General features: G+C 32.9%; 1 protein-coding gene across 1 annotated transcript in view; it reads left to right on the forward strand.

Annotated features, from left to right (window-relative positions):
- The window catches only part of Rh50 (Rhesus blood group-associated glycoprotein Rh50), a 114,875-nt gene that overhangs the window by 89,783 nt on the left and 10,905 nt on the right, over positions 1–14,187 (forward strand). The window contains exons 5-8 of the mRNA XM_081771730.1: positions 629–792; positions 3,721–3,858; positions 4,758–4,891; positions 8,371–8,552. Coding sequence (XP_081627856.1) covers positions 629–792; positions 3,721–3,858; positions 4,758–4,891; positions 8,371–8,552 — 618 coding nt within the window. The remainder of the gene's footprint in view (positions 1–628; positions 793–3,720; positions 3,859–4,757; positions 4,892–8,370; positions 8,553–14,187) is intronic.

Raw genomic sequence — 14,187 nt, forward strand, 5'->3', positions numbered from 1 at the left:
AAACAATCCAGAATGTAAAGGACCGACCACTAGTATGTCCTAAGAAGTCATTGCGCTGACTTCCAAGAAATCAGGGTCCAGAAGTACTTGTCACTTTCTTGCGAAAACAGCAAAGTTTCATGTGTATACTGTGACTCTGTTGTCCACGAATTAAAAGAGTAACTAAGTGAAAAGGACGGCATATTGTCGACGATATTTTCAGATATTTCTTCAGAAAAATCCAGCCATTTTAAAGAATCTTTGGGTGTGTTTTAATGTGATAAGTCAATTCTGAAAACTCCCGTATGAGCAAGTGAAAATTTCAAACATTGCTGTGTCTCATTTTAAATATTGTTTATAACAATTTGCGATTTAACACTTCAATTTTACGGATATACATTGGGCGTAATTAGTGTGTTAAATGGAAGGTTTGCTGTGTTATAATTACTTTTTCCCTGAGTTGTTATTGATATGCAACTATAAAATATAAAATGCACAAGAAGGGTAAAATCAGTAGTATGTGTATTGCAGAGGATCATGCACTCGTATCAATAATGACTCAACCTAAACACGAGTATCCCTTAAGACTTATACTAATGGTTTCTTTTCATTATTTATTAATTTGTTTATTTCTTATAATCAATTGCAGGAACTGTATTTTTGTGGCTATTTTGGCCGAGCTTCAATGCTGCTCTTCTTCCTGGCGACGACCAACACCGAGCTGTGATTAACACATACTACTCCCTGGCTGCTTGTTGTGTAACGGCATTTGCTGTCTCATCCTTAATCAGCAAGGAGAACAAATTTGACATGGTAAAGTATTTTATTACAGTGTTTAGCATACATCTATTTGAAATAAGAGCGAAATTTATGAGGGCTTTTTTCTTCTCAACCTCCGTTAATCCACCAGAGAAGAATCGCGTGAGATGGCGTAACGCGGATAAGCCAAATCTGTTCATTGGAGATCGCACATCCCCCATATCACAAGATAGAGTCGGTCGTTCAATTATTGTGAAGCAGCAAATGTGAGAGCATATTGAATGCAATGGAAGCGCCCACCAAGTGTGAACTATGTTGATGTAATTCTATTTCTTCAGACGACTGCTAGTTCCATAAAATTCCAAGATCTGTCAATTCAGAAACTTATTCTACCCTTTTCACGAGACACATGAACTACGCGTTCGTCAAGGTCGACTTTTACCACAGATTTCCATCCTTATCTACTCGCATCATGTACGTCGGTAAGTCTTTCTTTAAACTCTCTGTGGCACTTGTAAACAAGTTTCCCTCAATCATTCGACGATCGATTGTGGACGTATTGTGTCTTCCGCTTGAGGAATCGAATAATGTAGTTCACCTTTTGCGGGTACTTCGACTGCACTCAATACGGTTTCATTCTCACCACAGTGATTGAACAGAGTCTGTCTTTGGTATGGGGAGGAGTGCGATCTATGAACAGATTCGGCTAATTCGCGTTTCGCCACCCCCTTCTCCTGTTGGCTTAACGGAGATTTAAAATAATAAATGAGATAAATGACAAAATTACATGGTGAATATTCCACATCTGTATATTCCATATTTTGTATATTTGTACATTTTGTATATTCCACATAAATTTATTTTAGTATTTCTTAAAAAACGTCATCGTCATTAATTCATAATCCGGTTTTGGCCGTACACCAGATCTCTGCAACGACTTGTTTCTATCATTCTTCTTCGTGGACGTTTTCGCAACCTTCTGGTGGTAACAGGTGAAGAACTTCCTTGAGGGAACTTTATAGGATAAGGGTTATCTTGCATCTGATATAGCAACTCGATACGGAATTGATGAATCTGCGCTCAATACGAAGCATTTTTTCCTTATTTTTTTTAAGTGTCCATTTTTGTTGCCGGCTCTAAACAATAGGAAAAGTAGCTACATTGGTTCAATACTTTACAACAAAACAAAATTTTATATTTACTTCATCTTTACTGAGGAGTCAGTTCCAATTAATTTCTAAAATGAAAGTTGGGCATATGTCTATAATAGTGGTGGGCACAAAAATCCGGTTTTTAGGAAAACCGAATCCGGTTTTGAATTTTTCGAAAAGCCGGTTTTTCGCCGAAACCGGTTCGGTATTTATCGAATTCAGTTTTGATTTTCTTCAAAACCGGTTCAGTTTTTCATCGGAACCGGTTTCAGTTTTTCCAAAACTGGTTCTATTTCTGATCAGAATAGTGTTTCGTTGTTCTCCGGAAACCGATTCCGTTTCCACAGAAATAGTTTTGTTTTCCAAAACAGTTTTTAGTTTCGGTGAAAATCGAACCGTTTTTTTGAGAAAACCGAAATTGGTTTCGGCGAAAAATCGAACCGGTTTTGGAGAAAACTAAAATGTTGGTTTTCAGATTTCGGTTTTTCTAGAAACCGGTTTCCGCTTTTTATAAAAACCGGTTTTGCCCATCCTAGTCTATAATTACTAAGATAGTTAAAAAATATTTTAAGAAATGAAGATTTAATATATTGAAAACTACTGCTATCAAATATACAAAATCAACAAGTAATTTAAAATATAGAATTTTATTTTACTGGGACAGAATAAAATATAAATACAGCTTTTCAATTTAAAATGGGCGGGACGAAACTCCGTAACTGAATCTCACGTTTTCAGGTTTACCACAGCTCCATAACTGCTGTATCAAGGAAAATACTATAGAATACTAAATGCACAAAACGTCTCGTTCTCACCAAAAAATTAATGTTCCAAAATATAAACATGTATTTTACTAACTATGAACTGATGCGACTCACCAGGAATACAGAACTATTTTATAAAAGGATTTCAAGTATACAGGTCATCAAATTTAGAGCGCAAATTTTTTACAGTATTCTGTAAAGAACTGGGAAATTGCATTAAGATATAGATAATTAAGCAGAGCACACTTTTAATGGTATACATTTAAATTGTGAAGAAGATTATATACATACCTGTAGTTCTCAGTGTCTTTTAATTAACAAAGCTAAGAAAATTACATTTGTGCATAATAAAGAACTAAGAATCTTCAATACTTCCATATTTTTTTTCTTATTTTTTCGTAAATAATAACACCAATATCGTAATTCAGGAGTATGGAGTATATAACACTTACCAAATGTTTTAAATGAACTGAAAACCTTTAATGCTGTGCAGAAAGTTGATGGTCTGCAATTATGTCGTCATAAACTACGCAGTCTAAGTATCCGATCCGTTAAAAAAAATCATTTTAGAGGTGTGACTCACTTCATAGGTTTTTATTTTTATTTATTTATTTATTTATTTATTTTATTTTATTTTATTTATTTTTATTTATTTATTTTTTTTTGTCTTTAAGTTGTTTAGTAGAACTCAGAGAAAGTGGTGTAAAGGTTGGTGAAAGTTCTTAAATGATACATATAAATGAATTTATTGCGCATCTACTTGTTTAATCTTAGAAACTAAAACTAACTTCACACCGAGAAGCTGTGAAGTTTTGAAATATATTTAACATTCTTTATATTGTATTGAGAATTATTACACACTTACTGCACGTTGAAAATACGAAAGATAATATTTTAAAAACATTTTTTCTCAATAAGAAGTATAATACAAGTATTGCATGGAAAAATGAATATTATCAAATTAATTACAAAGCTAAACTAATTTTATATGTAAAATTTTTTATCACCTTGTTTTAAGTTTTTGAATGTAAAGATAAAGTTTCAGTGTAGTGTTTTCTTTGTTATAGGTACATGTACAGAACGCCACGCTGGCAGGAGGTGTTGCAATCGGAACTTCTGCGGATCTTATGGTTCATCCGTATGGTTCACTAATAATCGGTATGATTGCTGGTATCGTATCTGTGATTGGCTTTCGATACATCCAGGTATATATCAATTATTAAATTCTATGATTCTGCTCTATCAATAAGGAAAAAAACGCAAAACTTTATTACTTCATAATTATCACCTTTATTTACTTCATTTATGTATTTATATTTGATCCCCATTTTGTACATGCGTATGTGTGTGTTTAGATTTCAATAAAATTCGTAGGTTTAAAAAAATTCTTAATTCTTTTGTGTTTTTTATGTTATAGTAGTCGTAAAAATGTACGTCCCTATTGGGGTCAGGCCAGTGAGACTCATAAGCGATGGAGATAAGATTCCGCACTTTCATGACCCCGACACAAAAAAGAGGGTGCTGACTGGTCTGTACATGCTCCAGTTCCCATTATTTCCAAGTTAGCGTAGGTACTCATTTGACAGACAGGGCGAACCCTTAAACCACGTTTAGACATGAACAGAACGGGAAAACAAATCACGTCCCCTGCCACGTGCTCACTGTGGCTTTTCTAGTAGTAGTACGAAAAACAAACAATATAATTGTGTCTTTAAAGAAATTTTCTCCAAGAACATCTTTTAAGGCATAATGTCTCATCACAAGATTATACTTTCAAAAGACAAGGGACTTCTTCGCTTCTAGTCCTTTTTTTTTTTTTCGTTTTGTTTTGTAATGTTACCTTGTACAATCCAAATAAGAGTAATGTAATAATAATATACAAAAAGAAAGTGTTATTCAAATTAATATCGACACTAATTTGTACGCTTTATTTTGTAACAGACATGAACTAGAAAAAGTTTATTGATAAGATTTGAGGATTATAAGTGTCATAATAATATATTTAAAAAATGCAATTATTTTATTTTTATATCTATCAAATTTGATACAATTGCTGTAATTTTTAAAAAAAATTATTTTATTTTATTTATTTGTTTACTTTCAGCCTGCAATTACTAACAAACTGAAAATTCACGATACTTGTGGGGTAAATAATCTTCATGGCTTACCTGGGATTATGGCTGGTATAATCGGCGTAATAATGGCAGCTCTGGCATCTGAAAAAGACTATGGATACAGGTGAGGAAAGAGTGGTAACTTGAAAATCTTAAAAATATGAAGAGAGATCGGAAAGTAACGCATACTACTTCTTTCTGCCAAAATTTTAGCCAAACCAAAGTACATACATAATGAAGGAACTTACATATTTTTCAACGTAAGAATAATTACTTCCAGCGTGGCACTGGGTTTAGTATACTTTGTTCCAAAGGTAAAAGTGGATCTGAAAAGGTAGGGTAGGGGGACGGATGACGTCACGCCGTTCCCCGTGCCTATCTTTGCCCATTGTAATTTTTTAGGAAGTGGAGTGACGCCATAGATATTTTTGGAAGTGGGATAACGGCGTCCTCCCGCGTTCTCTCTCACTTTTACCCCTGCTTTGTTCATGAAAGTGTTTTTTCAGTATATAATCAAGCATCTGCAGAACATGAATTGAACTTTTTGAACCAAAAGAGACGAAACTCTGATAAAGCGAAATCCGGGAGTGGATGCTGAATTTTTTTCTATTCAAATGGAATGAAAGTGGCTGATTGAATTTCTTGGAAGGCAAAAGAATCGAAATGCTTCCACACTACTCTGGACTACTTTGCTCAATGGAGTGTAGAGAAATATCTAGGATTCATCGCCTGTAACTATACTTTATGTGAAACACACCAAGCGATCCAAAGACATAATTCTCTGGTCCTTCAGTTAGTCTTTCAGGTCCTTGAGCATCATGCACATGGAAGACCAATTTGTCATACAAAATATCGCATATGCTGCATCTTACGCAATAGCAAACTTTTATACCAATGTTCTCAGATGGATTCATCAATCATTCTAGGTTACCTCCTTAATGGTTCTAACAGTGCAGCGGTTACAGATCGACGCGAACAAAGCGAATCAATAAGTTTTCTCCTCTCTTCTTCGAAATATTTGCACCATGTGTCGATCAGACTGCGGTCCATATATTCAAGACTATGCACTTCTGTTCCTTCGTGAATTGTAATCTGAGATTTCCTCTTAGCCCATAAAGACTTGACTACACTTCTTTGTTCCTTTTTATGTGGATGATATGAAAACACGAATTTTTTGTGATACCCATTACACTTTTACTAAGACGATAGATAATATCCAGTTATACCAATCTCTAGCATGAACTTTTAAACTAGTTTCCTACAACTTACAGATTGTTATTTAAACTTTGCGAAGTGGAGAATAATGTGCATTATGTTTCGATCTCCCTTCGTAGATTTAATTTCTTTTTCTGATAGGTAAAAATATTTACTAGATTCTTAATAGAAACTATCTATTACTACTAATAATGATCTATAAAGTATCAATAATTTGATTTATAGTTATATGAATTAATTAAACACAAAAGTATCTTAGTCTGTTCTCTTAATGTGTGGTTTTCTAGTAAATAGAATGTTTTTCTTATGAAAATATTAGTATATATTTTTTTTTCTGAGATGGAGCAGTAACCTAACAACTACGTAGAATTAGCAATTATAGACTGAACTGATAAGGGCAATTAAATTAGGTGGCTATAATTTAACCTATTGGGTGCCAATGCTCCCGTAGCGGGAACATACTTTATTTTTTTTAAAGCCCGTGGTTTGTTATAAAGGGTTAAATTTTTTGACATTCAAACATAGAGATACTGAAGATTGTGTATTTTTTGTAACACAGCTCGTTTTTTTTCTGTTCTAAAAGTTATTTTCATTTTGTTAAAAATTCAGAATTTTCACCTCTAACAAATTATAATTTTAAATAGTTGTTTAAAATTCTTTCACTTTAGATTGAAAACACCATATTTGGAGACGGTTTCCTCTCTTACATTTTGTTGTCACTCTGATAATAACAGAGTTACCCTATGTCAGGGTAACGAACATCTTTTCTTACGTGTGATTTTTCTCTAAGTTATAGTGTACTGATATCAAGCAAGCAGTGAAAATGTTAATTTACGCGTAATAAACTACCTAGAGCTTTCCTTTGAGGTACAACATGTATCGTAAGTTCCCTACTTCAGAAGAAGCATTACGTTACTTAGTAAATTGAATAGTGAAGAAGTTCTATCAGAAACTCATATTGTGTGGTTGCCTTTCCAACCAGGGACTGTGACTGATGAGGAAGACGTCAATGATAATGACGTAGGTTACGTTCCTGTAAGAATAGGAATTCCAGATGTCCTGGGTTAGCTAGGACAATCCCGAAATTACTTCATTAGTCAAGTCATCGATACTCAAGTAAAGGAATAATCTTATCTCTGTCTCTCAATTTTGGTGAATGTAGAGCTATTATTTAAATCTGGTGTTAAGCAAAAAGCAAGTGCATAACTATAAATATACTGTAAATTTGCGGAGGTTGTGTCGGATGTTTATTCTGAAAATCTGGGCATCCTATGTAAGAGACACTGCAGGGGAGTTCGAAGTTCGCTAGACAACTACACTGATACATAGTTCAAGCGTGGTGGTGAATCAAATAAAATATAAATTAAAAAAAAGAAGAAGAAAGTAAAACCGAACTGGAAGAAAATACATTAGGTGACAAACATACATGGTAATATCCCGCCAAAAAATGGAAGAGCAATGCAGCTTCCATTTCTAAGGAATATTTTTATTTTTAGTTCAACGTCCGACGATTATGTACCAAGACTAAGGGAGACTGTAATGATGACATGGATAATGATAGTGGTAGAATGAAGAAAATGAGAGAAAACGGGAGAACCTCGTAAAAACCTACACATACGGTGTTTGTCCAGCACAAAGCCCACTTAGTACGGATTGGGATCGAAACAAAACTCGACAAACAGAGAGAAGCGCTCTACCACTGAGTCACGCGGCCCCTAATGGATATTGTAGTGGCCCTTATTTGAATGAAGAACTTGGTTCAAGCTTATTAATTAAACCCGGACCAAGAGGGAAAATGAAAATGGATCTTCGTTTTGATGGAGTAAACCGTTACATCGAGACTAAATAATAATAATAAATCACGAAACAAATTTTGCAAGCTGATTACAGGTACTATGCGTAAGAAATGTTTTGTTATGCTGCATAAAGCGTGTTCAAATGATTTTCATTTTTTCTTAAAAAAAAGTAGTATTTATACCTTATATCAAGCAACGTTTTATGAACATTTAGTCTTTAATAGCATGGAATTTAGTTGTATGCTGTAGTAGGCGAAGTATTATCTGTTGTTAAGTGTGTATTTTAATGTAGAATATAGCATATATATCCAAACAAGACTTCAATAATTAATTCGTTACAAGAAAGAAAAAAATGGATTTGTACTTGTATTCCGCCAATGTTCTTATAATGAGAACATGCAATAAAAATTTAAATGATAGCTACATTTTTTCTGCAAATATCTGTTAATAAGTCCACAGAGTTCTAAAAAATTACATTTTTGACTTAACATTCCGTTTATTTTATATAGCAGCAGGTAAAGGGTTAAGACAAGTGTATTCTGTATTTTGATCTATATTTTACATATCTTGATAACTAATCATTTTCTTAAAGCTTGTATTTGCAGTATCCCGCTCGTGCACCACACTTGAATACAACTGACTTAAATGAGATCCAATCCAGTCTTCCTTCTGTACATCCTGGTGAAGGACGCACGGCTGCTTTGCAGGCAGCCTATCAACTACTGGCTCTTGTAGTGACAATCTGTATAGCCATTGTAGGAGGCGTTATTACAGGTAAGATATATTTATTATGTGTTTCAGTGTAGTCTTACAAATATATTGTTTTAAGCGTTAAAGTTATATCTTCGTTTGTTATATGTAATTATTGTTTGCTTTCTTTTTTAATTACCGATTTATGTATTTATGTCTGTGTCAAGTTATTTAACCTGGTGACACTGGCGCCAAGTCTCACAGACCCGTGTCATTTGTTTCTGTAGCCTGTTACTAGTAGCTGGCCGTTGATTCTGATTGGGGTTCAAATTGAAAATTTTATTTTTCAATGGACACTTCTAAACATGATGTACTACCTTGTGATAACATATTGAAACTTTTAAACTTTTTACTAAATAATACTTGTAATTCTACCATATTTTTCATAACTCTTCAATTTTTTTAAAGATACGCTAAAATGTAATGTTTGTATTGAAATTCGCAATATATACCTGTTTAATATGGGTAATTCAAAATAAAATTATCAACAAAAAAATTTAAACAAAAATTATTAGGTAAAGATTTAATTTTAACAAATGGATCTGTGAGACTAGGCGCCAGTGCCGCCGGTTTAAGGAAATTCGATATATAGTAATTGTAATAGCAATAAAAGTACTTCAAATTTTATATGAAAGCAGCAGAATGTAGATAGTGTCAGTGCTCAGTGAATTACAATTTCTATAAATTTTAACAAGTAAATTAATTTAAAGTTAAAAACTTACTTGATTGCAAGCAATATTTAAAAATCAATAAAGAACTCTTCACTTTTAGCGCTTCGACGAAATATCAGGTTTTTGTTAGTGTCTTTTCAAATATTGGAAACAAATAAAGATAAGATTTTTATTTTCATTTGATTCTATTCACAATTATGTTCCATATTTTCAACACGTAAAAATTGTATATTTTACCAATTAATACCACAAATATTAACACAATATATTTAATTTAATTATAGATGTCTCACATGAATAGTTCTTACAAAACACTTCTTGTCCGTTTATATTTCGATTTTTTTAATTTTTTTTTTTTTTTATTTTTAATGTTGTGTGCTTGTTGTCAGTTCATTATTACAGGACTTAATGTCTTGCTGTCCTCATTTTTCGTTATTTTTCTACGTTCGCTGTGCTTTTGTCAACCCCAACAAATAGCATAAATCAACTTTCCATCACCGCACGCTTCAATTCTTAAATGTGATGCAATATGAAAAACTATGACGATTTCATCGAAAAAGTTCGTTATTTCCGCAGGCTCGATTATGAATCATAACTACTTGACCCAGTTGAAGAAAGATTTGTTGTTTAACGACGATGGTTTCTGGCAATTACCAGAGGAGGACCTAAGAGTTATCAGTTTGACTCCTATCTACAACGTGCAACAGGCTGACTCAATTCCACCACGTGATAAGGTGAACACAAACAGTGACACAAATGTAAAGAGTGAATTGGTGACATCAGAACCGGAAACAAGTACTGCTGAAACAAAAACGGTTCCTAATAAAATAAGAATACTACCAGGCACAACAACAATTCACGATGACAAAATCCCAAATAATGCTCAGAAAGGAAATGAACAATACCTCAGTTTAGTTAATCGTAGTCCACTAAAAGTAACGTCTGTCAGCAGTGACAATAACAGTAAAACAAAAATCCATCCAGAAACTATTACGAGTGAAAAATATAATAAAACTTAAAAAATCTAAAAAAAGAAATAAAAAATAACTTTAATCAGACTTGTTTGGACAAGAATTTTTAATAAATGTTCCGAAGTAGTGACAATAATCTGTTTGCAATGAAATTATCTGTAAACATTTATCAATATTAACATTAGTGTGCCGCTTTCTTTCTTATAATTCATTCTCTGACTGTAGTATTATAACATATGTTAATTTTATCAAAGGTTTTGGTCTCATTTGATAGTAAAATTAGAGCAGCAAGAACTTAATAGACGGAAGAATATGGAATTGAGTTACAGGTTGCATTATCTAAAGGTATTTTTGTCAAATAAATAAACATTTAAATATTTGCAATATTTTGCTATAAAAAGTATTTACCTTATTTTTCTAAAACTTGTATTAAAAACAATAAATAAATAAAAAATAAAATAATAAATAAATAAATGAAAATAAACATTAATATGATTCAAAAGTTATCTTACAGTAAGAGAATTTATTCAGTGTATATCAGATAAGTGTGAATACAAAGGAAAGTATATAGGAATATGAAAACAAGGGCTAAAGGCATATTAAAAATCTTAAAAATATGATGCCACCATCTAGCCTCTCAAAACAATTAAGAAACAGCTAACATAAAATTAATGATATTATAGAAAGGTACAAGCAAAAATTTCAACAAAATTAGTCAACTACTTCTTTATATTAATAATCATTTAGTATTACAAGGTATCATGAACACAAATTATACCACAAATACTTATGTATAGATTTTTCGGTGCAAAAATTGGAAACTACAGTACTAGGGATAATAAATTTTGGTATCAAAGAAGAAAGATACACGTAAATTATAGTAAACACAAAATGTTCTCATCTTGCCCTTCTGTATCCGGTTACAGATTCATTCAAAAGACCATAATCTGTGAGCAGTGACAGCTCTTGAGGAAAGTCATGTAAATAAAAATTAAAACTTTATTGCTAAAAGTTAAAGAGAGACAGCTTATCTAATGTCCTAATCCCTGTATACGAAGAGTTAGGGCATTAAGAAGTTTCTTTACCTTAGCTCGCAGCGTACAGAAGTAAATATTAATTTTTACCGAAGTGATTTCCCTCAAGAGCTGAACTGACGAAGAATACAGAAAAACAAGGCGAGTGGCTTTTGAGATAATTTAAAAGACAATTTTTCAAGCGGCTTACATTAACACTAACAAAATAAAATTATTGTTCAGTTAGTGAATTTATTTTTAAATGTGTCATTAAGAAAAGATTAAATAGGAGAAAGAAGAATCATCAGTTAATATTTTAGAAAACTTAGGAAGAGGTATTTATTGTAGAGTTTATAGTTTTTCTTTCTGATAACTAACCTTAACTCACTAAATTCTAATCCGTGCTAGCAATAGGTTTGGAAAAAGTGGCAGCATCGTCCACCGAAAATTCAGTAATTTTAATCTAAAGTAATATAGAATGTCCCAAAATTAGATATATAGTTCTGTATGGTTTATATATGTAGGCCTGTGTACCTACCTTTGGACCACCCTTTGCACTAAAAAGATAAGGTAAATACTTTCTAAACATTTACTATAAATACATTAACATTCTTAACTAAGTGTTGCAAATCTATAAAAGAAAGTAACTTATATTTCATAATATAATGGTGTCTTGTTTAAAATCATTCACTTAGAAATCTTCATCATAAACTTGGATTTTGTAATTTTATTTAGGACATAAACTAAACATACATTATAAAGATGATCAATTTATAAAGATAATTATTTAATTAAGTTATTTTTAGAAGTAAACCACATATTATTAGCGAGTGTTAACGATCACAACATGCCAGCAATATGTATTTACATGGTTCTCAGAAGAATGCATTCTTACAGAAACACGATTAATATTTCCAAATACGATCGTTTCTAAATGTCTCAAGAAGGGAAGTACCTTGGAAAGAATCGTAATGGTCTATAGCTTATTCATGTAAAGTGTTTTCATTTATATTAATCATGACTGACTACTTTGAAAGCATTATTTTCTCTTTTTCTCTTTCTTGTCATAAAAAACAAACAGATGGACAAATTTTACAAAGAGTGAAAAAGTGGCTTGACTGGACCGGGACTCGAACCCAGGATCTCCGGCATACCATGCCGATGCGTTACGGTATGTCGGAGATCCCGGGTTCGAGTTCCGCTCCAGTCAAGCCACTTTTTCACTCTTTGTAAGTTGTTTAATTCGCACCTACAGAGGATTGTGGTGTGTAAAATAAATCGGTTGTTCCCTCCTTTCATTAATATGGATGGACAGATGGTCGAAAGTAGTTGAGCATTATATATATAAGGTCAGGTAACTCGACGGTCATCGCCACAGAGACAAAAGATTGTCCAAAGACATTTTATGCCACTTTTGATTCTACACATGGTAATACTAATAATAGATGAATAAAACTAATAATCAAACGTTTTAGTCTTATCAAACGGAGCGAGAATAAATTACAATATAAGTAAAATTTAACAAACAGGCAAAGAAAAAGAAGCAAATATCAACATTCAGGCGATTGTCACCATACAAATTTTAAGAAATAACTACCAAATTTCGGGATATAATTTCTAAACCAAACGCGTCGTTACATAACTGAAAGCTTTCGAAAATACTCAAAAAGAATAATCTGATTTCAAACAGTCGTAACCATGCAGCTTTTTATCCATTTTGAATTAACAATGAACCGTCGAAAAGAAGGAATTTTCAAGTTTCATGCGATTGCAGGTAGGTTGTAGGAGTGCGCTTCCATCACCAGCAACTTCAGTGGTTGTCAGGATGGTGACTGCATCTACGGTTCGTAAAGTGAGTTCACAACGACTGTTCAGCGTGAATTTTGATGACAATATCCATGTGTTAAAGCTCCTACCGCTTAGAGAATTAGGCGATGATATAAACAATTCCATAACCACATTAAACTGTACAACAAGACAGAGACTCTTGAGTTAATGTTTTATTAGGTAATTTCTTTGGAAAAGCATAGCATAACATGGAAAAGATGTACGATTCGGGTTTTGTCTTTCTTTTCTCCCTCTCTCTCTCTCTCTTTTTTCTTTTTTTTTTCTTTTTTTTCAATTGAAACACTCACGGAAATCTCATATCTCCATATACTTGAAAACTGGTTTTTCCACAGTTGGAGACCGATTTGGATGACTTCATTTTCCAGCAATACTCATTCTGGTCAGGAATATGGACCAAAGAGCAGCAACATAATAAAAGCCTAATGAATAAGAAACATAACCTAGATAACAATCTCCTCAAAAACATGGAATAAACTAAAGCTACAATAGTCAACCTCAGACAAACAATAAGAAAGACATACAACTGGAAAGCACCAGAAATGGACAAAATACACAGCAGTTGGTTTAAGAAGCTAACACAAACCCATAAACACATTACGCGGAAATTGAGTGGAATAATAACAGGACCAGAGAAGTTATTTGCCTTCCTCACTACAAAACTAAAATACTTCATAAGCAAAGACGAAAAAGATAAAAACACAGCCAAATTCAGACCAATTACATGCCTCACAAACATGTATAAACTACTGACTGATATTAGCACAAAAATATCAAACCACATGGAACAATAAATGACCGAGAAATAAAACAAAAAGGAGCAAGAGAGTGCAAGAAACATCTGGTGATAGACCAGGTCATTTTAGCTCATGCAAGAAAACGGAATCTACACATAAGCAGCACAGACTACAAAAGACTCAGTATCTTACAGCTGGCTGATAAGTACTGGAATATACAAAAATATAGATAGTTAACATAATTGAAACACCTGCAGTCTGCAACACGTAAGATGTATGAGGAGGTAACCCTAAGGATACCTGTTAGTGCTGTTATGTGGACTCTGTAGTACGTTAGGCAGAATAGACAGAGTTGTATATTGAAGCGACCAGACGGTGTTAATACAAAGTGATTTTTCTGAGTTTCAAGAAGCCAAGTTATA

This window comes from Thermobia domestica, chromosome 9 (genome assembly GCF_964235325.1).
Source record: "Thermobia domestica chromosome 9, izTheDome1.hap1.1, whole genome shotgun sequence".
NCBI lineage: Eukaryota > Metazoa > Arthropoda > Insecta > Zygentoma > Lepismatidae > Thermobia > Thermobia domestica.